The sequence below is a fragment of the Theropithecus gelada genome, chromosome 16 (genome assembly GCF_003255815.1).
Source record: "Theropithecus gelada isolate Dixy chromosome 16, Tgel_1.0, whole genome shotgun sequence".
NCBI classification, from domain to species: Eukaryota; Metazoa; Chordata; class Mammalia; order Primates; family Cercopithecidae; genus Theropithecus; species Theropithecus gelada.
The window spans coordinates 37,646,332-37,668,379 of NC_037684.1; the positions used below are offsets into that span (position 1 = coordinate 37,646,332).

At 55.7% G+C, this 22,048-nt stretch overlaps 1 protein-coding gene across 1 annotated transcript in view; it reads right to left on the bottom strand.

Moving 5' to 3' along the window:
* Positions 1–1,933: 1,933 nt before the first annotated feature.
* SCN4A (sodium voltage-gated channel alpha subunit 4) overlaps positions 1,934–22,048 on the bottom strand; it is a 35,155-nt gene continuing 15,040 nt past the window's right edge. Inside the window, exons 13-24 of the mRNA XM_025361963.1 lie at positions 20,621–20,977; positions 14,864–15,340; positions 12,822–12,957; positions 12,049–12,203; positions 11,328–11,501; positions 10,491–10,613; positions 8,824–9,102; positions 8,470–8,523; positions 8,137–8,274; positions 7,213–7,317; positions 6,260–6,530; positions 1,934–5,430 (exon numbers count right to left, since the gene is read on the bottom strand). Of these exons, the coding sequence (XP_025217748.1) occupies positions 4,208–5,430; positions 6,260–6,530; positions 7,213–7,317; positions 8,137–8,274; positions 8,470–8,523; positions 8,824–9,102; positions 10,491–10,613; positions 11,328–11,501; positions 12,049–12,203; positions 12,822–12,957; positions 14,864–15,340; positions 20,621–20,977 (3,492 nt within the window). The 3' untranslated portion in view covers positions 1,934–4,207. The remainder of the gene's footprint in view (positions 5,431–6,259; positions 6,531–7,212; positions 7,318–8,136; positions 8,275–8,469; positions 8,524–8,823; positions 9,103–10,490; positions 10,614–11,327; positions 11,502–12,048; positions 12,204–12,821; positions 12,958–14,863; positions 15,341–20,620; positions 20,978–22,048) is intronic.

Here is a 22,048-nt window from a genome sequence, read left to right on the forward strand (position 1 = left end):
TGGGTTTAATTTGTTCTTGTTTCTCTGGTACCTTGAGGCATGACCTTATGTTGTCTATTTGTGCCCTTTCAGAGTTTTTGATGTAGGCATTTAATGCTATGAACTTTCCTCTTACCACCGCTTTTGCCGTATCACAGAGGTTTTGAGAAGTTGTGTCATTATTATCATTCATTTCAAAGAATTTTTAAATTTCCGTCTTGATTTCATTGGTAACCCCCAAATCATTCAAGAACAGATGAATTTCCATATATTTGTATAATTTTGAGTGGATTTCTAGTTTTATTCCACTGTGGTTGGAGAAGATACTTGACACGATTTTGATTTTCTAAAAGATACACGCACACGCATGCTTTTAGTGCACAATTAACAATTGCGAAGATGTGGAACCAACCTGAGTGCCCATCAGCTTGTGAGTGGATAAAGAAAATGTGGTATATATACACCTCTTTATGGAGTATGACTTAGCCATAAAAAGGAGCGAAATAACATCTTTTTGCAACAACCTGGGTGGAGCTGTAGGCCATTATTCTAAGTAAAGTAACTCAGGAATGGAAAACCAGATATTGTATGTTCTCACTTGTAAGCGGGAGCTAAGCTATGAGGATGCAAAGGCACAAGAATGATATAATGGACTTTGGGAACTCAGTGGGGAACACTGAGGGAGGGGTGTGAGATAAAAGACTACATATTGGGTATAGTGTACACTGCTCAGGTGACAGGTGCACTAAAATCTCAGAAATCACCACTAATTATCCAGATAACCAAAAAAACTACCTGTTCCCCCAAAACTATTGACATAAAAAAATTTAAAAAAACAAGTGAGAAGAAGCTCCCACTCCAGGGAGGGAAGACAGCACCCTGAGGGCACTTAGACAACCCCGTAGAGACTCTGCAAGGTGGAAAGTGCCGTAGAGACAATGGAAGGACACAGTCGGGCAGCCTGAGGGCCCCTCCTCATCCCCTACACCAGTGCTATATTACCTCAGGACCCAGGAAGAGAGGGTACAGAAATCCTGAAAAGAATTAAGTGCTTACTTATCTGGAAGAATACAGCCCTGGGAGTCAGAAGTTGTTACAGAAAATAAAATTACAGGCTGGGTGCAGTGGCTCATGCCTGTAATCCCAGCACCTTGGGAGACCGAGGCAGGAGGATCACTTGAGGCTAGGAGGTTGAGACAAGCCTGGGCAACATAGCAAGACCCCATGTCTGTAAAAAAACATCCAGATGTGGTGGCATGTGCCTGTAGTCCCAGGCTCAGTCAGGAGGCTGAGGTGGGAGGATTGCTTGAGCCCTGGAGTTCAAAGCTGCAGTGAGCCATGATTGCACCACTACACTCCAGTTTGGGTGACAGAGTGAGACCCTATCTCAAAAAAAAAGAAAGAAAGAAAAAGAAAATTACATACCAGATTATATTTCATTCTCTGGGGGCTGTGGGCTAAACGTGCTGCATAAGAATATTCTTAGTCACAGGTCCATGTGACCCTGGGCTATCTGGGGTCAGAAGTCAGTCCTGGGGTCAGTGTCTCTGGGGAGAGGGAGAGGCTGTGCTGTGTGCCCCACAGGCACCTTGAGGCCTCTCAGAGGGGCAAAGAAGTGACGGGGCCTCCAGAGAGGAGGAGCTGGGGACACAGAGTCCCAATGTGGATCACCCGGAAGAGAGGGAGTATGGTGCTGCCTGTTGTGGGAGCCGGGTCTTGACCCCTGATCCTATCTGGTCTTTTGGATTCCAGCTAAGCGGCTTTTGTAAGGAGGCAGGAGAGAGCTGGACTGGGCCAGAGCAGAGAGCTGGAGCCTCCTTATCCTGCCTGGCCCCCTGAGAAGCTCCGTGTCTTCCACGTTTGGCTCCAATCCCCGCGGACCCTTTCTGCTTCTCACTACTCTCAGCCCCCACCCACATCCACACACTGACACGCAGAAGGGAGAAACCACACACCAGAGGCACCAGGGAGGGTTTATTGTAAGAACTGTACAAAGGAGCCCACCTGCTGGCCTGGTGTGGGACCTGTTCCCCGCTGGACCGGGCAGGAATGGGCGTCTGTGTGTAGGGGAGGGGCCACAGGCAGGGAGAGGCCGGACCCGGCTCATCTACTCTTCCTCTGCAACCTGCACACAGTCCGAGGAGAATATCCAATCAAAGAGATTTCTGAGGCTCCAGGGGTTGTGCCAGCCCAGGGTCCAGGAGGGCAAGGCAGAGGGGCAGGGTGCCGGGCAGGGGAGGCCGTCCCCATTAGACGAAACTTCTGAAGGAAGAGATGGAAGGAGTGGAGGCCTCCTTCCATAGGAGAGACATAGGCGGGAGGCATGGAGCAGGGCTGAGGCCATGGGTGTGACGATGAGAAACAGGAAGGGAAGGAGAGGAGCTCACCGGGAGTGACAGAGAGGGCTGTTCAGGCAGGACCGGGAGCAGGTGAGAGAGCATGGTGGACAATAAAGACAACTCTGGCCCGTAGGCATGGCATGTAGATGTGCACACACACACACACACACACACACACGTGTGCACACACACAAGCACACATACATGTCTTGTTTTGAAGGTTTTGCTGCTTCCTGAATTTTAATCAAACTTTTCATGAGAAACAAGAAGAAAAAGAAGAGGCACTTAGGCTAACAGAATGCCCTGAGTACACACCTTACCATACGCATTCACAGTCATCCACAGGTCCACTCTCCCAGACACGGGAACACTCCCAGGGACAGGCCTGCACATTACGACACACCAGCCATACTCCATGGACCTTGAAACACTCCAGGGCACACTGACACACATATATACAAAGACACCCAGACACACGTGCATAATGCAGGCACCAGTACACAGTGGTTCACACACACATGTACAGTCATGCACTTGAACACACACACGGCTATACACACAGGCCTCCAAGCATACAAGCAGACACACAGCCACAGGTACATACACAGTGAATAAATCCAGTGACGCCTGAGCAGGTCTCTCACCCCTCCTCCTCTGGACACAGCCTCCGTTCTCCAGGAGCCAGCAGAGGCCTGGCCCTGCCATGCCCAGAACCACAGTGCAGAAGAAGTGCTTTTTCAGGCCACAGGAGGTTGGAAGGTTGAGCCTGAACCAGTCGGGCCTTTCCTGCTGCACGCCCCAGGGTCAAAATATCTAACCTGAGCTAAACTGTACATTCTTAGGATCACTTTGAGGAGAGAGGTGGGAAAAATGAGGAGAGAGAATGAGACAGGCCTGGCGAGATGAGAAGGGAGATCTCTGAGGCTGGATGAGGCTCCTGGAGCCCTGGTGGTGCTCACGGAGGAGTGAGGCAGGGAGAGAGGGAAGGGGCAAGAATCTTCTTACTGAGCAGCAGGTCCCCGACCCCCGCTCAGGTCTGGATGCTCAGGCCATGTGCAGCAATCCAGCTGGCAGGACCCAGCCTGTCTCACCCGTGCTTCCTAGAAAAGGACAATTCCCAAGTGGCATCCTTCCTTCTGTTCTTCCCCTAGGGGCCAGCCAGGGGAGCTATGGACCTGGATATGGCCTGGGAAAAGGTTTCAGGAGTCACCATCCCAGCCCAAAGCAGCAGGATCCAGTGGCCAATCAGGTTTTGAGGCTTGAGGAGCTATTTCTGAACCAGTCACATTTCCCTTGTCCAGGGAATTCCTGAGCTGGCCTGGTGGGCAAAGTTGCGCCCCAGAGTCAGAGCGGGCGGGCTGGCAGTGCCCTGGGGTTAGGTGTCTGCACTCCCTGAGGTTAAGACATCTTTGTCTGGGCTGGGGCTGAGGGGTCTGAGCCACTTCCTGGGGAGAGGCCAGTGACCCTTAAGACTCTGGTGATGGGACAGCAACTGATGGCTCCACCGCAGGCCAGCTCCTCCCCAAGTGAGGGGCAGCGAGCGATTCCAACGTTCTGATCTCCCCCAGGCCAAAAGGAGGGGCGACAGGGCCCAGGAGGAGGTCAGAGCAACTTGAAGGTTAAATCATGGAGGCAGGGGCCTCAGGCCCAGCATGGAGCCCCTGAGTGCAATGCCCATTTCCCATGGTCTAGAGACACAGGCGCTCGGGTCTGGAGATGCAGGTGCTTGGGCCTGGGTGTCAGCCCCAGTGTGGCCAAATCCTGTCCCCCATCAGGGAGCCAGACGCAGTCCCAGAACCAAAGCCCTCCTCCCTCACTCTGTATGCAGGCACCACGGGGGAGCTCTGGGGACTGTGCCGAGACTCAGAGGGCCACCTCGATGCTGCCTGCTAGACAAGAGACTCCTTGACGCCTGGGCGCACTATATGCCCCGGGGGAGAGGTGGGAGGCTGGGCAGTGTCTGAGGGGCTGATGGGCATCAGCCCCATAGTGGGTATGGCATCCCCTGCCTCGCCCTTCTCCTCTGGGCTCTGCAAGCTGCTGTTCCCGTTCTCGTGGCCATACATCTTGCTCATGGTGTTGGCAAGCAGCCCCTCCTTCTCAGGGGCGTTCTCCCCGCTGCCGTCGTGGCTGTGGCGGTACATGTAGGATGCCTGCTTCACGGAGCGCTGTAGCAGGTGCCGGCGGTAGGCCCTCTGGATCTTGATGGCGCACACCTCCTCGTGCTTCCTCTTGAGGGTGGTGGTGATGGGCTCGTAGGACACCTTGGAGGGGTTGGCTGCCATGAACTTCTCCTCCATGGTCTGCTTGAGGGCGTCCATTTCCCCAGAGTCACCTAGGACCTCTTTGGTCAGGGCAAAGAGGATGTCCAGGCAGTGGATCTTGTCCCCCGGCACCATGGGCAGGTCCAGCGTGATGAGCTTGATCTTGTTGGGCTTGGCGATCCTCAGCGGTTCCTGCAGGGTGTCCACGAAGTCCGAGAGGCGGCTGTAGGCAATGAACTGGGTGGCATCCGGGTCGAACTTCTCCCATGTCTCGTAGAACATCTCAAAGTCATCCTCACCAAGGGGCTCGCTGCTCTCCTCTGTGGCCACGTTGAAGTTCTCCAGGATGATGGCAATGTACATGTTGACCACGATGAGGAAGGAGATGATGATGTAGCTGCAGAAGAAGCAGATGCCGATGGAGGGGTTACCGCAGTCACCCTTGACACTGGTGCCCGGGTTCTCCAGGTTGGGGTCACAGTCTGGGGGCCCGCTGTTGAGGATGGGGTTGAGGAGCCCATCCCAGCCAGCCGACGTGGTGATCTCAAACAGGCAGATGATACTGTTGCCGAAGGTCTCGAAGTTGAACATATCATCGATGCCCGACTCCTTCTTGACATAGGCAAAGTTGGACATGCCAAAGATGGAGTAGATGAACATGACCAGGAAGAGGAGGAGGCCGATGTTGAAGAGGGCAGGCAGCGACATCATGAGGGCGAACAGCAGCGTCCGGATGCCCTTGGCCCCACGGATCAGTCGCAGGACACGCCCGATCCGCGCCAGGCGGATCACACGGAACAGTGTGGGTGACACGAAGTACTTCTGGATCAGGTCGGAGAGTGCAAGGCCTGCGGGGAGGAGCTAGTGAGGACGCTGCCAATGGGGAGGGGAACCAGCACAGAGTGTGGGGAGCATGCGGGGCTCAGGGGGCCCATCCTGGTGTACTCTGCTCAAGTCTCAGAACACAGCCCAGATGACTGACAGGTGAGGCTGGGCTCTCCCACAGGTCTTGGGGCCAGGAGCTGCAGCTTTGTCTTGATGGAACTGGAGGTGGGATACCCTGAAGTGGGGGAGGGTAAGGTCCATTCTCAAGTCTGTTTGCAAATGCCACTGGTGTGTGTGTGTGTGTGTGTCTGTGTGTGTGTGTGAAAGAGACAGAGACAGACAGAGAGAGAGAGGGAGAGAGAACAGCTGTGTGACTCTGGGCATGCCACTTCACTTGTTTGTGCCTCAATTTCCTTACCTGTAAAATGGGAACAACAGTTCCTGATCAAGACATTGTTATGAACCACAGGTGAGATAATGCCTATCAAGCGCACAGCACAGTTGATAATAAATGGCAGCTAGTTTCTATCATAAATACTCGCATGACCGTGCACTTCTCAGTGCACACAGACATGGAACCATCTTTTACACTTTCGCTCAGTACGTAGGCACCGGAATGTACGTCTTCTGGTCAGTCCTGTGTCCGGAGGTGCATCCATGTATGCATGGGTGATGATCTGCCTGTGCACACACCCGTGTACCTTTGAGCACTGAGAGTGAATGGCAGGCACGCACAGGCGTGTGTCTGGGTGAGCGTGTGAGGGTGCAGGGGCAGGTGTGTGCGCATGAGGATAGATCTTCCCGAGTGCCTCAGCTCAGTGCTGCCCTGCCGGCCCAGCCTGCCCCACTCACCCACAATGGACAGGATGACGACCACGAAGTCGAAGATGTTCCAGCCGACGGTGAAGTAGTACTGGCGCAGGGCGAGCATCTTGAGCACGCACTCCCCTGTGAAGATGATGATGAAGATCATGTTGATGTTGTACAGGATGTCCACCTTGAGCTGGCTCTGGTCGTCTGTCTCCACCATCATGGTGACCATGTTGAGGCAGATGAGGATCATGATGGTGATGTCGAAGGCCTGCTTCGTCACGAGGTCATACACCATGCCCTGGATCTTGTTCTGCAGCATGGGTGGGAGTGGACGTGGGGGAGTCGGGGTGGCCAGGCCCAGACAGGACATGGACAGGCAGGAGACACAGGATGGCACCACAGCATGACAGAGATGACAGAGACAGAGACAGAGACAGAGAGAGAGAGAGAGAGAGAAAGAGAGAGAGGAGGTATTGGGAGTTGTGGTAGAGTCAGCCAGGGGAGGAAGGGTGACCTATCCGATCATGATAGGTCTGGGACCAGGTCATTTTACGGGGTTAATGGTCCCTCCTCCTCCCCTGGGGACCCCCTTGAAGGTCCTCCAGATGCTCCTCCCCTTTCTCCCAAAGTCATTGCTCCTGGGGAGGGTGTCTGGACATCCTCCTCCTTCCCCTTGTGGGAGCCCTTGCCCCAGGGGCCACTGGGGTCCCAGGTGGGAGGTAGATGGGCACTGAGGAGCTTCACAGGGTCAGGTGAGGGTAAAGCAGCCACTGGAGTTTCACGGACAGCCTCTGTGCATATGGTGTCTCTGTGGCACTACAAAGAGGCATCTCTCCCTGCAGGTAGACCACGTCCCCTGCCCCCGGGGTGGGCCTAACCTCACCCAGGGACACAGCCTGGTGGGTGGAGGGCAGGAAAACTTTTATCCCCATCAGTCCCCTAGTAAGGAGCCTGGCACCACACACAGGACAGGGGGCCCAGAGGGGAGGTACCTGGGGCCGGGGAATTGGTTTCTGAGGCTTCTTGGAGCCAAGCTTCTTCATGGCGTTATAGTATTTCTTCTGTTCCTCCGTCATAAAGATGTCTTTCCCTCCAAAGTATAGTGGGATATGGCTTGTCAGATTGGGGTGGGGTCCCCCTTCCTGCCTCCAGGACCCCCCACCTCAGGCACCACCTATAAGGCAGCCCCCGCCCCTGTAGATCGGCCTGGAGGAAGGCAGAGGGTCAGAGATGGAGGGACAAGGGGAGAATGGGGGACCGAGGAGAAGGGAGGGAAGGGGAGTGGGGATCAATGCTGTCTTGCAGTCTGTTTCTGGCTACTTTTCATCAGTATCTTGCTGAGCCCTACAGTAACCTACAGGGCAGGTTGTAGCAGCCTCTTTTTTTCTTTCTTTTTTTTTTTGAGATGGAGTCTAGCTCTATTGTCCAGACTGGAGTGCCAGTGGTGCAATCTCGGCTCACTGCAACTCCACCTCCTGGGTTTCAGCGATTCTCCTGCCTCAACCTCCTGAGTAGATGGGATTACAGGTGCCTGCCACCATGCCCAGCTAATTTCTTCTTTTTTTTTTTTTGTATTTTTAGTAGAGACGGGGTTTCACCACGTTAGCCAGGCTGGTCTTGAACTCCTAACCTTGTGATCTGCCCACCTCGGCCTCCCAAAGGGCTGGGATTACAAGCGTGAGCCACTGCACCTGGCCCAGCAGTCTCATTTTACAGATAAGGAAGCCAAGGTTCACGGAGGCCAAGTCACTTGTTCAAGACGGCCTGGTGGGACTGGGACACAAGCTACCTTCCTGAACCAGCAACCTGGTAGGTGCTCAGGCAGCATTTGTGGGTTTGCACAGTAGAGAGTGGACAAGGGAGGGAGGAGGAAGGTCCTGCACGGGGAGGGCCCGGGGGGCTGGGCTGATACTCATCTTCTTCTTCTGCTGGTTGAAGTTGTCAATGATGACACCAATGAAGAGGTTGAGGGTGAAGAAGGAGCCGAAGATGATGAAGATGACAAAGTAGAGGTACATGTAGAGGTTCACCTCGTACTGCGGCTGCTCCTCCTTCTGTGGAAGCCACAGGGTGGGACGGCGTGGGTGTGCACGCTGGCTTCTCCCTGCCCCCCACAGCCCTGAGGGCAGGACCCATCCACCCCCAGGACTGCCGGGTCTCGGGGACAGAATGTGCTGCCGTGTCTCCCTCCTGTCTGAGTCCTCTTCCCTGGCTCACTCACCAGCCACATCTCAGCGACCCCGACTCACCTCCCGGGAGTCCACGGCTGCATACATGATGTCCATCCAACCCTTGAAGGTGGCCTGAGAGAGTGTGGTTGGGGAGTGAGCCGGGGGGCTGCTCCCTGCTTTCATCATCCATGAGTTTCCCTCCCCCGCCCAACCTGGTCCTCCCCTGCCAGAGGCCACCTGCCAGAGCCCCACTGGGCAAGCATCAAATAAAGACCAGAGGGGTCTAGACACTGCCTGGGGGCCCCCCAGCATTGGAAGCAGGGTGGGCGGTCCCCTAACAAGGAATGACATTGGAGTTGGGTACAATGAGAGGGACCGGGGTGGGGGGCACCTCCATCCAGGTTCCCGGCAGGGGTGGTGGGTCACACTCACCACCTGCAGGAGGGAGAGATAGCCCAGGCCCACGTTGTCGTAGTTGACCTTGACGTTGAGCCAGCGGACCTGGCCCGTGTGCATGAGGCTCTCGCACTCAGACTTGTTGTTGACCTCGGAGATGTCGAACCTCTCAGAGGTGGTGGTGTTGATGCAGTAGTAGAACTTGCCAGCAAACAGGTTGACACCCATGATGCTGAAGATCAGCCAGAAGATGAGGCAGACGAGCAGCACGTTCATGATGGAGGGGATGGCGCCCAGGAGGGCGTTCACCACCACCTGGAGGCCAGGGGGTCCATTGCCAGTGCCTCTCCCAGCCTCTGAGAGAGGGCTCCCAATCTCCATGCCACCCAGGGGACCAGGCAGAGCTGGGCATTGTCAATTAGGGAGGGCTTCCTAGAGGAGGGCTGACCTGCTGGGCTGTGTGTGTGTGCAGGTTGGGGGTGGTGAGGGGGAGGGGGAGGGAGCTGCATGCCTGGTGGTCAAGAGGGTTCTCTGCTTGGCTGGAGCCATCAGCCCGGAGTAGGGGTGCTGGGTTTCTCTGGAAGCAGCCTGGTCATGGGTCACCAGGCAGGAGACAAACACTCTTTGCTCAGCCCCCATAGGAAACTCAGCTCACGTGACCCAGCCCCTGCTCATGGGTTTTCAGCTCCAGAGCCCCAGACACAGGCACAGAAAAGAGGGCACCAGGGCCTTTGAAGCAGCAGGAACTCTGGGACAGAAGCCCCGTCCCCACCAGCCTAGTCACGCAGCCCACCCGGCCACTGCAGACTGGGCTGGATCTGAGACCCCTCTCTTTTTACGGAGGAGCTATTTCATGACCTCCAGAGTGGGTGGCACAAGCCCGGTGTGCCCAGGGGAGCTCTATTCCTGGTTGGGGCACCGACCAGCTGCGTGGCCACAGGCAGCTTGTTTCCCCTCAACGGGAGGGCTCTCTGGCTCTGGGGGTCAGAGGGCCCAGCATTCGGCTGGCCTCTTGCAGGGACAGGAAGGGGACGCTTGGGTGGGCTCGCCATGGCTTCCGGATTTGCAGAAATTTGTCCCGCTGGAGCAGGTCTTGCTCCCGGCAGACCTCTCTTCCTGGGGAAGTCCCATTTTTCTTGCCCAAGCCCTGTGTTTACCTGTCACTTCCGCTCTCCAGGGCCTGAGTGGATCTTCCCCAAACTGACCCCAAGCTCAAGGGCATGGCCCCAACCGTGACGCCAAGCTCATCAGTGGGGGGTGAGGGGGAGGCTCAGAGCCAGGGTGCAGGCACCTTGTTTCAAAGCCCTGGATGGCTCAGTCTGAGGCTGGGGAGGGCCACCCATAAACCCATTCATAAACCACCCATAAACACCACATAAACCTGCCTTCCTTCCTCCTCTTCCCTGGCCGTGGGGCCCTCCTGGGTGCTTCTGCAGTCTCTGCTCCCCCCAGCTAGTGGCAGAGGTAAGCTAAGGGCGGGTTGGATCAGGGGCTGAGGGCGGGAATGGGGCAGGCAGAAGATGGGCTGCGGGGAGGACAGCTAGGCGAAGTGGGGGCTAGACCTGGCCTCAGCAGGACCGTTGGTCCAAGCTCTCTACCTCCCTCTGGCGGTGGTTGGAGTATAGACAGGCACTCTCCACCCTGCACTGAAGGTGGCCGGTCCCCCATCCCCAGCCCACCCCAGAGGCCCCTTCAGCACCCACCCTCATGCCCTCGAATCGGGACAGTGCCCTCAGGGGACGCAGGGCCCGCAGTGTCCGCAGGGATTTGATGGGTCCCAGCTCCGAGTAGCCCAGCCAGTTGGCCACCAAGCTGATGATGGAGACCTGCAGGGGAGGGGTGGGGGGTCACTGTGTGCAAGGCCCCAGCCTCCCCTCAAGCCCAGGCCACAGGGGTCTTCCTGGACTCAGCTCCTGGCTGTCTCCCTCAGATCCCCTCCCTAGTGGGTGGTTCTGTCTGGTGGGAAGAGCAGCTCTGGCACCTGTCCCAGTACCTGTAGGAGCCTGGCGACACTTCAGTGATGTCATCAACTAACTGGGGATGACTGAATAGGAGGGATGGTACCTGACTCCTTCGAGAGGCCTGTGAGCGCATCTAAGAGGCTAAGAAAATCCTCCATTCCTGGTTGGGTGCGGCAGCTCATGCCTGTAATCCCAGCACTTTGGGAGGCCAAGGTGGGAGGACTGCTTGAGCCCAGGAGTTCAAGACTGGCCTGGGCAACATAGCAAGACCTCATCTTAAAAATAAATACATAAAATGTATGAAGTAAGAAACTCCTCCACTCCTATTGGCAGGGATAGTAAGTAGTCCTCCTGCCTGCTGTCCTCCCACAAGGCCTCCTTCCCCTAGAAGAAGGGAAGGCCTCCCAGTCCCTAACCCCTCCCTGGGCAGCTGTGTCTGAGAAGGGCAGTGCTGATGGAGGGTCTGACTCTGGGGGTGGCCTCGGGCAGGTCCTGCCCTTCAGGGCCTGGGCTTCCTGAGGTCCCCGCCACATTGACAGCCTCTGGATGTAGCTACGGGGCCGGCGTGGGGGGACTCACATCCACGATGAGGAAGTCGAGCCAGCACCAGGCGTTGGTGAAGTACACCTTAAAGCCGTAGGCCACCCATTTGAGCAGCATCTCCATGATGAAGATGTAGGTGAAGACCTTGTCAGCATATTCGAGGATGGTGCGGATGACTCGCCGCTGCTCGATGTAGATGTCCTCGAAGGCCTGGGGGCACCAGCACCACGAGGGTGGCTGGGGTCCAGCAGGCTGGGGCGGCAGCCAGGTCCCTTGCCCTGCTCGATGCTGCTGGTTCCCAGGGGTCTGCCGTGGGGGCCCAGCCCAGGGGACAGACTGTCCGCATCTCCTAGACTCCCACCACCCATCGTGGGGATAAGCGCATTTCCTAGTGGGGAGAATCCCTCAGCCCTCCTTCCCCAAGCCCAACAACAGCAAATTGCAATCATCTGCTGGGCAGGTCCACAGTGACACATCTTCGGTCCTGCGCCCCTCGTTCCCAGGGTTCTCCCGCCTCCTCGTCAGCAGAGATTGCACAAAAGTCAGCGCCCAAGTAACAACGGAGGACCTCTGCCGTGTTAAGAAAGTCAGCACATCCTGTAACCTATCCTGGAAGCACAGCGAGTTCCTTTAGGATTCTCAGGGTTTGGGACTGACCAGGGTATGGTCCTTTCTGTGTGTGGAGATGGGGAGCTCCTGGAGGACCTGCTGCGGGCCTGGCCCCTGCCCCTGCCCCGTGCTCCCAGGTGGTGCCTACCAGAGCCCCGCTGCTGAGCAGGATCATGAAGACAATGAAGGTCTCGAACCAATTGTGCTCGACGATCTTGAAGCAGGCCCTGCGCAGAGTCCACCACTTCTTCCCGCGGCCCTGAGAGATGTCCACGTAGAGGCAGGGCCAGCGCTGCACACAGGCTGATGGGGGACGGGGACAGGCACCACATCATGGGCCTGAGGTTGCCTTGGGGTGCACAGTCAGCACCCTCCCACGGCGTCCCAGGATGCCTCTCTCCAGCTCCCAGACGCGGGGCCCCCACCTCCTCCCTCACCCAGCTCCATCTGGCTGACATGGGGGGCTCAGGGCCTCCCTCCACAGCCGGATCCAGCATGTGACCACGGCTTGCAGAGGAAAGGCCTCCTGGCCCCCAGCCCCGGTGCTGGCGCTCTCAGCTGCCCCACTCCCCACCTCGCCCAGGCAGTCTCCACCCTGCACAGCCCAGCAAGCTCTATGGACAACGACATTTCTCCAGTGCCGTGTCCTGAAGGCCTTGCTCCCTGAAGATGGAGGGGAGGATCTCAGGAGCTGACACCCGCACTCTTGCACGTTTGCTCCAAGCTAGGTCTGCACCAAGGGCTCTGCACAGATCTTGCGCCACAGCTCTGGGCACGTACTGCCACCACCCCTAGACACGTGAGGCACGGGGATGACCAGGCAGCCCCAGGTTCATGTGCTTTTGGCCCTGGTGTAGCCTGCCCCTTGCAAGGGCTGCAGGCCTGGGGGAGACACCCAGACGAGGTGGGGGGTGCCCTCACCCTCGGTGAAGCACTCCTCAGGCTGCTCCCCCTCGGGGTTCTCCTCTGCCTGCTCCTCAGGGTCCTCCTCAGGGGGCTTGTAGTCAGCTGTGCTGCAGACGGAGGAGTTCCCATCATAGAGGGGCTGCGGCGGCTTCTGCAGAGGTCACAGGGTCACGTGACATCTGGGCCCCTGAGAGACCCCCTCATTCTCCCACCAGATGGGGCAGGATGGAAGACAAGAAGGGAAGGGAAGAAGAGAGGGAGGAGCAAACTTATTCATTCATTCATTCATCCAGCCCTGGATGGTCGAGGAACCATGGGGACATAGGTGGCCCTGGTCATGCCCGATGGCACTTACATAAGGAGTGGAGCGGGGCTGATGCCTGGAAAGGAATGGTGAGGGCATGAGGACGCATGTGAAGGACTCAGATGAGGGAGGAGGCGGGGACCCTGGCCCGAGTGGGGGGTCTGGGAGGCGTGGGGGGCCTGAAGGTAGCTCTGAGGGGGCAGGGGTATGAAAAGGGGTCAGGATGGAGCCAGGCTGTCACAGCCCTCAGAGCATGGGCATGTGGTGCCCCTAGCGTCTGAGCTTTCCCACCCCCAGGGTCTGTTTGGCTGAGGAATCCAGAAAGGGTGGAAAATGTTCCCCAGCCAAAGCCTCCATCCCATGCCAAGGGAACTTGATCAGTGTTGGGAGCGGGAGTGGGGGAGGCGGGTGCTCCAGCCGGGCCAGGCCTCCTCCCACCTCCTCCTGCTGGGCCAGGCCAGCTTCCCTGCCCCAGCCTCCACCCCGCAGGGGACCCCTTCAAGGCTGAGGGTGGGGCCTCCGAAGAGAAGGAAGAAGAGGGCAACTTGGGGGGCAGCTCTGTATCCAGAGTGGTGACCAGAAAACCGCCATGGTGGTGGCGGGGGGGTCCTTGTTTTCAGTTGACAAAAAGGGAGACTGAGGCACAGAGTGTTAGGTCAGCCAGGGCATTCACTGAGTTGCTTGCCCCGAATGTGCACCCAACTCCCTAAATCCCCCTTGGAGCTGTGCTCGCCCTCCTTGAACAAGTCCCCAGGCCCTGGCCCTCGGGAGCCTGGGACTTTGGTGCTCTCCAGCTCCCCTGCCACCTGAGTGCCTCATACCGAGGTCTGTGCCACAGTTGCCTGGGTATTTATAGCTCATAGGCACTCGGCCCCTGGTAAGCCAGCGTGCCACATATTTGGGGGGAATAAGGAGTCAAAAACTTTCAGGGCAAAGTTCATTAGGCTCAGGCTGATGGTGCAGGGGTGGGCAGGGGTGCCCGTCCTAGCGCCTGTACAAGTCCTTTCCCTGCCAGAGCTGGACAGTGGGGAAGGGGGCTCAAGACCCAGGTAGGGTCCCATCCTCAGCCCCAGCTGCTGGGGGTGACCACCACTGCGTTCCTTTCCCTTCCTCGCCCTTGCAGTGTGGGGGGTGGGGAGGGGCATCTGAGAACAGCAGCATGCCCCCAGCATGGTTGAGGGGTCAGGGTTCCTGCCCGAGGCTTCTGCCCTCCTTGTCCCCAACTCTTGTTGGCCCCGGCTCCTCTCCTGAGTCCCCTGCCTGGATCTGGCACTTTGGCCCACACTGGGAAGTTGGGAGCAGACCCAGGTGGGGTCTAAACAGAAATAGAGGGTAAGCGTGAGGACTGGGCAAGGGGCCTCAAGCCCAGAGGATAACATGTAAGAGAGGCCTCTCAGGTCCTGGTCCTGGAGCTGCAGTGCCCAGGTAAGAGCAGCATGTCCAAGGGCACCACCTGCTGGTGAGAGGGACCCAGGTGTTGTTCTGGTCCAGGCATGAACCGAGAGAATCAGGGTTTCCGGACAGACAGGGCTGATCATCAAACCACATCAATAACCATAGTGACAGCCGCCACTCACAGGGCACTGACTGCATGCTTTACATACAGCGTCTCACGTAATGCTCACAACAATGCCATAGGGCACCACCCCCATTTTACAGCTGGAGAAACGGAGGCTCAGAGAGGACTTAGGACTTGCTCCAGGTCACAGGAGAATTTGAAGCTGGGTCTGTCTGAGCCCCGGCCCTGGCTCACCTTGCTATCCTCAGGCTCCGAGAAAGTGTCTGTTTCCTCCTCGGTGGGCATCTCCAGGTCGGACTCCTCAGAGGCGATGGGCACCTGTATGGTCAGGTAGGGGTTGTTGATGAAGTTAAGGTGGTCCAGCTCGATGCTGGATGGTGGGTCATCAGCCAGGCTCATGTGGTTCAGGATGTGACTGTCCTTCTTCAGGTCCTCCTCGGGCGGCTCCTTCTTCTCATCCACGGGGGCAGTCTCCCCGGCCTCTCCAGCCTCCCCGGCCCCGACAGGCTCCCCGAGGCTGAGCATGATGTCCTTGGGGCTCAGGATCTTGCCATGCAGCAGCCCCAGGAGGAAGGCCTTGGCAAAGCTGATGCCCAACTTGATGCGCCCGATGGCAATCTGCAGGTTGTTCATCTCACCGTCCTCATCCGAGGCTGCCAGACTGTCGGCGCTGAAGGAGCTCAGCAGCAGAGCCAGGAACAGGTTCAGGACCTGGGGCATGGAGTCAAGGGGAGCCTCACATCAGTCCCCGGGACCCAGAGGGTGCCACCTTCAGCCAGCACAGGGGTCCTCGGTCTACAGATCCAAACGACCACATGTTGGGCATTTAAAATGCCACCTAAGAGGTGCTCACAACTGCCCGTGGAGGTGATGCTTATTATCATCCCTTCTGCAGTTGGGGAAACTGAGTCTTGGGCTTCTGAGAGGACTCTGCTGCCCAGGGCAGAGGCAGGGTTTAGGGAGGCCTGCTGGGGCACAGGGACTCTCTCCATGACTGTTCTTTTTTTTTTTTTTGAGATGGAGGAGTCTCCCTCTGTTGCCTCCAGACTCCAGGCTGGAGTGCTGTGGTGTTACCTCGGCTCACTGCAACCTCCGCCTCCCAAGTTCAAGTGCCACCATGCCTGGCTAATCTTTGTATTTTTTGTAGAGATGGGGTTTCAACATGTTGCCCAGGCTGGTCTCAAATTCCTGACCTCAGGGGATCCGCCTGCCGCAGCCTCCCAATGTGCTGGGATTAGAGGCGTCACCACCATGCCTGGCCCATGACTGTCCTTTACCTCCACTTCTGAAGGATGCAGAACAAAGAACTGGGCTCAAGTCGCCGAGCTTCCAGGACTTACTGGGAACCTTTATCTTTTGTGCCTTCTTCTCCTCCTCTGTTAAGTGGGACTATAGACCCCGCGCTCCTGGTGTGCAGAAACCTGGCCCCTGCTACTCTGGAAGGGACATGTGACCTACTATTTACCCTCTTTTCTCCTCTTGGGGTTTCCGACTCCATCTATTGTGGTTCTTGTCCCACATCCCTAAGGAAAGAGACTTAGGAGACTACTGCTCTTCCCCCCCAGCACCCCCACCCACTTTATTTTCCAATGGATGGACATTTCCTGAGCCCCTGTCACTGCATGAATGGCCTCAGGGAGCTCACAGCCCAGCAGAGACAGAGAGCGGATCAGACACATGCAATACTGTAGGTTTGGGTGGCAGCAGAGACTGGAGTGCACAGCTTTTGGAACCATATTGCAGGGCTCTGAACCCCAGTTTATTAGGTGTGTGCTCTGAGGCAAATTGCTTCACTGTGCTGTGCCTCAGTTTCCTCATCTGTAAAAAGGAGATTATGCCAGTGTTCCTTCCATTGTTGTGAGGATTAAAAGATCAATACAAGCCCCGGCACGGTGGCTCACGCCTATAATCCCAGCACTTTGGGAGGCTGGGGCGGGCGGATCATGAGGTCAGGGGATCGAGACCATCCTGGCTAACATGGTGAAACCCTGTCTCTACTAAAAATACAAACAATTAGCTGGGTGTGGTGGCATGCGCCTGTAGTCCTAGCTACTTGGGAGGCTGAGTGAGGTAGGAGAATCGCTTGAACCCAGGAGGCGGAGGTTGCAGTGAGCCGAGATCACGCCATTGCACTCCAGCCTGGGCGACAGAGTGAGACTCCGTCTCAAAACAAAACAAAACAAAACAAAAAACAAAAAAAAAAAAAACAAGCAAGAAAACCCATCAATACAGGTAGAGCACACAGTAGGCACTCAACACATGTTGGCTGTTATTATGTTTGAAATAATAGAAAGCTATACAAGGTGCTCCAGCCTGGCCAACATGGTGAAACCATGTACTAAAAATACAAAAATTAGCTGGGTGTGGTGGCACACACCTATAATCCCAGCTACTTGGGAGGCTGAGACAGGAGAATCACTTGAACCTGGGAGGCAGAGGTTGCAGTGAGCCCAGATTGCACCACTGCACTCCAGCCTGGGTGACAGAGCGAGACCCTGCCTCGGGGAAAAAAGAAAAAAAAAAAAGAAAAGAAAAACAAGCAAGCAAGCTATACAAGGTGTAGGGAAGAGTGTGGTGAACTCTGAGGCCAGCTCAGCATTTTATAGATGAGTAAACTGAGTCCCAGAGAGGTGGCATGGCTTGCCCTAGGACACAGAGCATAGCCAGGACTAGAACCAAGCTTCTAGTCATTGTATAACTTTAGAAGGCATCATTCACTTAGACTACAAGGTGAATGGCAGCCATGAAGGTCTTTAATGTGGTCACCCTTCCTTCTACCAGTCTGCCTGGCCCTGGGCAGTGGGAGGAAGGGGAATCCTGTCTGGGGTGAGGGTCCTGGCTCCTGTCAGCCAGAAGCATAGCCAGGTTCTTCCTTGGGAGGCCTGGGGGAGTGAGAGGGCGCGGGGAGTTGGGGAGCCTGCACTTGCGGATCCGCCACCCTTGGCCGACTCCTCGGCGGGTCTCACTCCAGGCTCTCACCAGCTTCCTCCAAGGTCTTCTTGTCATTGTCTTCACTACATTCCGTTGATTATATTCTGTTAATCATATTAATATACTCTCTTTAAAAAATATCTGAAAACCCTCTTTGAGAGAACGTGCTGGGGGAATTTCCACGGCTCCGTTCCTCCCTGCCATGTCCCCTAGAGACTTTTCTGCCTTTGCCCCCCACCAAAACGCAGTCTTTCTTCTCCCTCTCTCGGGGGGAGGGATCCAGTTGCCAGAAACACATCTGAGATGGGAATTAGCTGCTCTCTGGATCAGCAGGGTTTGCACACGGCTCCTGCCCAAGACAGAAATAGCTGCCTCAGGCAGGGGGGAAGGGAGGAGGGGAGGGGGCCGACATCAATTTCCCTGGGGGTTCTGTGCTTTGGGTTACTGGTGACCTAGTCACTTCCTCTTCTTCTTCATAGTTACCCACAGGAAGTGACCAAGTGCCATGGGCACAGGGGGTGCGGGTCCTCACACTCTCTGGCAGGGTGCCCTGGTGGCCTCTGGCAGACACCTGCTTCTCTGAAGCCTAGGGAGGTGATGGGAGGGGACAGTGCCCAAGGAGCTGACAGTGCCACCTCCCTGGGCCGCTCCACTCCCTCTGAGCAAACTGAGAGGGCTACAAAGCTGGGTTGGGAAAGGATGTCAGTGGTGGGTGTGTGTGTGTGTGTGTGTGTGCATGTCTGTGTGATGGGGGTGACAGGTACACAGAGGCAGGGTCTGCACTGGTTCCAGACTCTGCAGCCAGACTGCGGGCTCCTGTCTCACACACGGAACAGATTCACCTCCCTGAGCCTGTTTCCTCATCTATAAAACAGATGAACCAGCGCAGCCCTCACAGGTGGGTGTGAGGATGAGGTGAAATGAATACACGTGAAGCACCCAGAATGCTAGGTAAATGCTAAATAAATGTCAGCTGTCACCATGCTTCAGCTGGTGCTGACGTTATCATTATTACGATACTGTTATTGTTGACGTTATTGTTACTGGAGTTATACGGACCCAGTTCCAGTACCAGCTCTGTTTCTCACTAGTTGTGAGGTTCTGGGCAGTGCCTCCTCGAGGGCGTGGAAATAACATTTCCTGTCTCATGGGGTGGCTGAGAGAATTAGGCACAATGCCGGTAAATCCCTTTGGCAGGGACTAACACACAGTAGGCCCCCACTGCCAATACAGGAGCATCATCCTGGTGGCAGGAACCTAAACCAGCACTGCCCTGCTCCATGCATGTAACACCTGCACCCCCAACCACGTGGCCAGGCACTTTGGTAAGCACTTGTAAGCGCATGCATCACGTAATCCTTGCAACCACCCAGTGAAAGAGTCATCCCCATTATCATCCCCATTTTCCAGATAGGAAAACTAAGGCCCAAAGGGTTAAATAACGGGCTCAAGGTTTCCCAGTCAGTGAGTGGCAAAGTGGGGGCTTAAAACGTTTTTGAGTTTCCGCACATAGAAACAGCAACCCCCTGAAGACTCGGTCACCCCCAAGTCCTTAGACTTACATCCACAAACTCCTGCTCAGGATCTGCTGTCCCCATCCCCAATCTTGCCCCGAAGTTGGGCCCAGGCACCTTCCCTCTCTCTCCCCACTCCCTAAGACCCTCCTTTCAGGGACAGGAGGCCTGGGTTCTCTTCTGTAGCTGCAGCATGGTCTTATTCTGCAGCCAAGGTGACACCCCCTTCCCCCTCTGAGTGCTGCCCCCAGCCGGAGATCAGCAATATCCGAGAAGTGCTGTCCCTGCAGCTCAGGGATTCCATAGGTCTTTGGGGAACATGGGGACAGGCGTCTTCCCAGTCCCTGTTGCCCAGGGAAGCACCAGCCACTGCAGGGGGCAGCTGGGCACAGTATTGTAGGGCTCTGGCAGGAGTGACCTCCACTACCACCCCAAGAATGGGAGGAGTCAGGGTCACCTGCAGGGTCCCTAGCCACAGAAATGCTGGCCAGCTGGACCATGGCCCTACACCCTGGCTGTCACCTCCCGGCCCCTTCCTCTGCACCAGCCCCGCATGCCAAGTCCTGAGCCACAGCAAGCGGCAGAAGAGACGCAGTTTATGCCATCTGCATTTTCCCAATATCTTCACCTGTTTCTTTTATGTTTTCTAGAGATGGGGTCTTGCTCTGCCTCTCAGGCTGGAGTACAGTGGTGGGATCATAGCTCACTACAGTTTTGAAGTCCAGGGCTCAAACCATCTTCCTGCCTCAGCCTCCCAAGTAGCTGGGTTTGGTGTGTGCCACCATGCCTAGCTAATTTTTTTCATTTTTCCATTTTTTGCAGAGATGAGGTGTCTTGCTATGTTGCCCAGGCTGGTCTTGAACTCCTGGCCTCGGCCTTCTAAAGTGCTGGGGCTATGGGCATGAGCCACCACATCCAGCCTGATTCTCTTTTTTGGAGCCTGGACCGTAGGCCCTGGAGCAGAGGAGGTCAAGAGGGTGGGAGGAGGCCAGGAGCCCCAGGTTCCCCCACAACACTGTGCCTTTGTACACACTATGGCATCATCTTTGCAGTGACCCTATGAAGTCCCTGTTGTTTTTCTTCTATCTGACAGAGAACCCAGCCTGACTAGAAAGCAGCAATTAGCTCAAGGTCACACAGATGATGGCAAAGGAGCTGGGACTGGAATGTGGATCTGTCTGACTCATTATCATGTTGCTTTACTCAAAACACAAGGTTCCAACAGTGCTACTCACAGCATGGTCCCAGAACCAGCATCAGCATCCACTGATCAGCATCACCTCAGAGCTTGTCAGAAATACAGATCCCCAGGCCTAGGCCCAGAGCCGCTGAATCAGACACTCTGGGGGTGGGGCCAGGGATCTATGTTTTAAGTAACTCCTAGGTGATTCTTACACAGGTTAAAATTTGAGAACTACTGGGTTAAACCACATAAAATTGCCATTTTGGAGAGGATGTGTTGGGGAGATAGAAAACAGTGAAACATCAAGCACATCTTGTATGCTTCCCGGGCGAGGGCAGGGGCCACCCAGCCAGCCTCACTCACCACGAGGTTGCCGATGACCATGACCATGAGGAAGACGGTGAGGCACATGGCTTGGCCAGCCACCTCCATGCAGTCCCACATGGTCTCGATCCACTCCCCGCACAGGATGCGGAAGACGATGAGGAAGGAGTGGAAGAAATCATACATGTGCCAGCGAGGCAGGCTGCAGTCCAAGGCGATCTTGCACACGCAATCCTTGTAGCTCTTGCCAAACAGCTGCATGCCCACCACAGCGAAGATGAACACGATGATGGCCAGCACCAGCGTCAGGTTGCCCAGCGCCCCCACAGAGTTGCCAATGATCTTGATGAGCATGTTCAGCGTCGGCCATGACTTGGCCAGCTTGAAGACCCGCAGCTGCCGGGCAGGGGAGGGCAAGGGTGAATGAAGCCCAGGGACCACCACCCAAGGCAGCCCCAGCCTTAGGAGAAAGAACAGTGTCGAGTAGCTTGAATCTCCAGCCCCCTGCACGATCTGAGTCCTCAGTTTGCCCTTCTGTTAAATGGGAACACTCATTTTACCACCTCAGGCCCTTCATGCGTTAAAAAGAAAACAAGTTCGGGCGGGGCTCGGTGGCTCACGCCTGTAATCCCAGCACTTTGGGAAGCCGAGGCGGGCAGATCACTTGAGCTCAGGAGTTGGAAACCAGCTTGACCAACATGGTGAAATCCTGTTTCTACTAAAAATACAAAAAATTAGCTGGGTGTGGTGGCGGGTGCCTATAATCCCAGTTACTCAGGAGGCTGAGGCAGGAGAATCGCTTCAACCTGGGAGGCAGAGGTTGCAGTGAGCGAAGATTGTGCCACTGCACTCCAGCCTGGGCTACAGAGCGAGAATCCATTTCAAAAAAAAAAGAAAAGAAAAGAAAAGAAAAGAAAAAAACAAGTCCTTATCTGTTAAAGATACAGACTATGGCCGGGAGCAGTGGCTCACACCTGTAATCCCAGCACTTTGGGAGGCCGAAGAAGGTGCATCACTTGAGCCTAGGAGTTGGAGACCAGCCTGGGCAACATGGCGAAACTCTGTCCTACAAAAAATACAAAAAATTAGCTAGGCGTGGTGGTCTGAGCCACCACGTGGTGGTCCCAGCTATGCAGGAGGCTGAGGTGGGAGAATCACCTGAGCCTGGGGAGGTCAAGGCTGCAGTGAGCAGTGATTGTGCCACTGCACTCCAGCCTGGGTGACAGAGAGGCCTTGTCTTAAAAAAAACACAGACCAAAGTATTTACAAGTGAAATTATATGTTGGGATTTGCTTTCACAATAAAAATTGGGGAACAGATGCAACAGGAATTATAGAATGCTGACAGTTGTTGAAGCTGGGTACATAGGTACATGGAGGTTCATTATACCTTCTCTACACTTTTGTGCATGCATGAAAAGGTCACTTGATAAAGGTTTTTTTTTTTTTTTTTTTTTTTTTTTTTTGA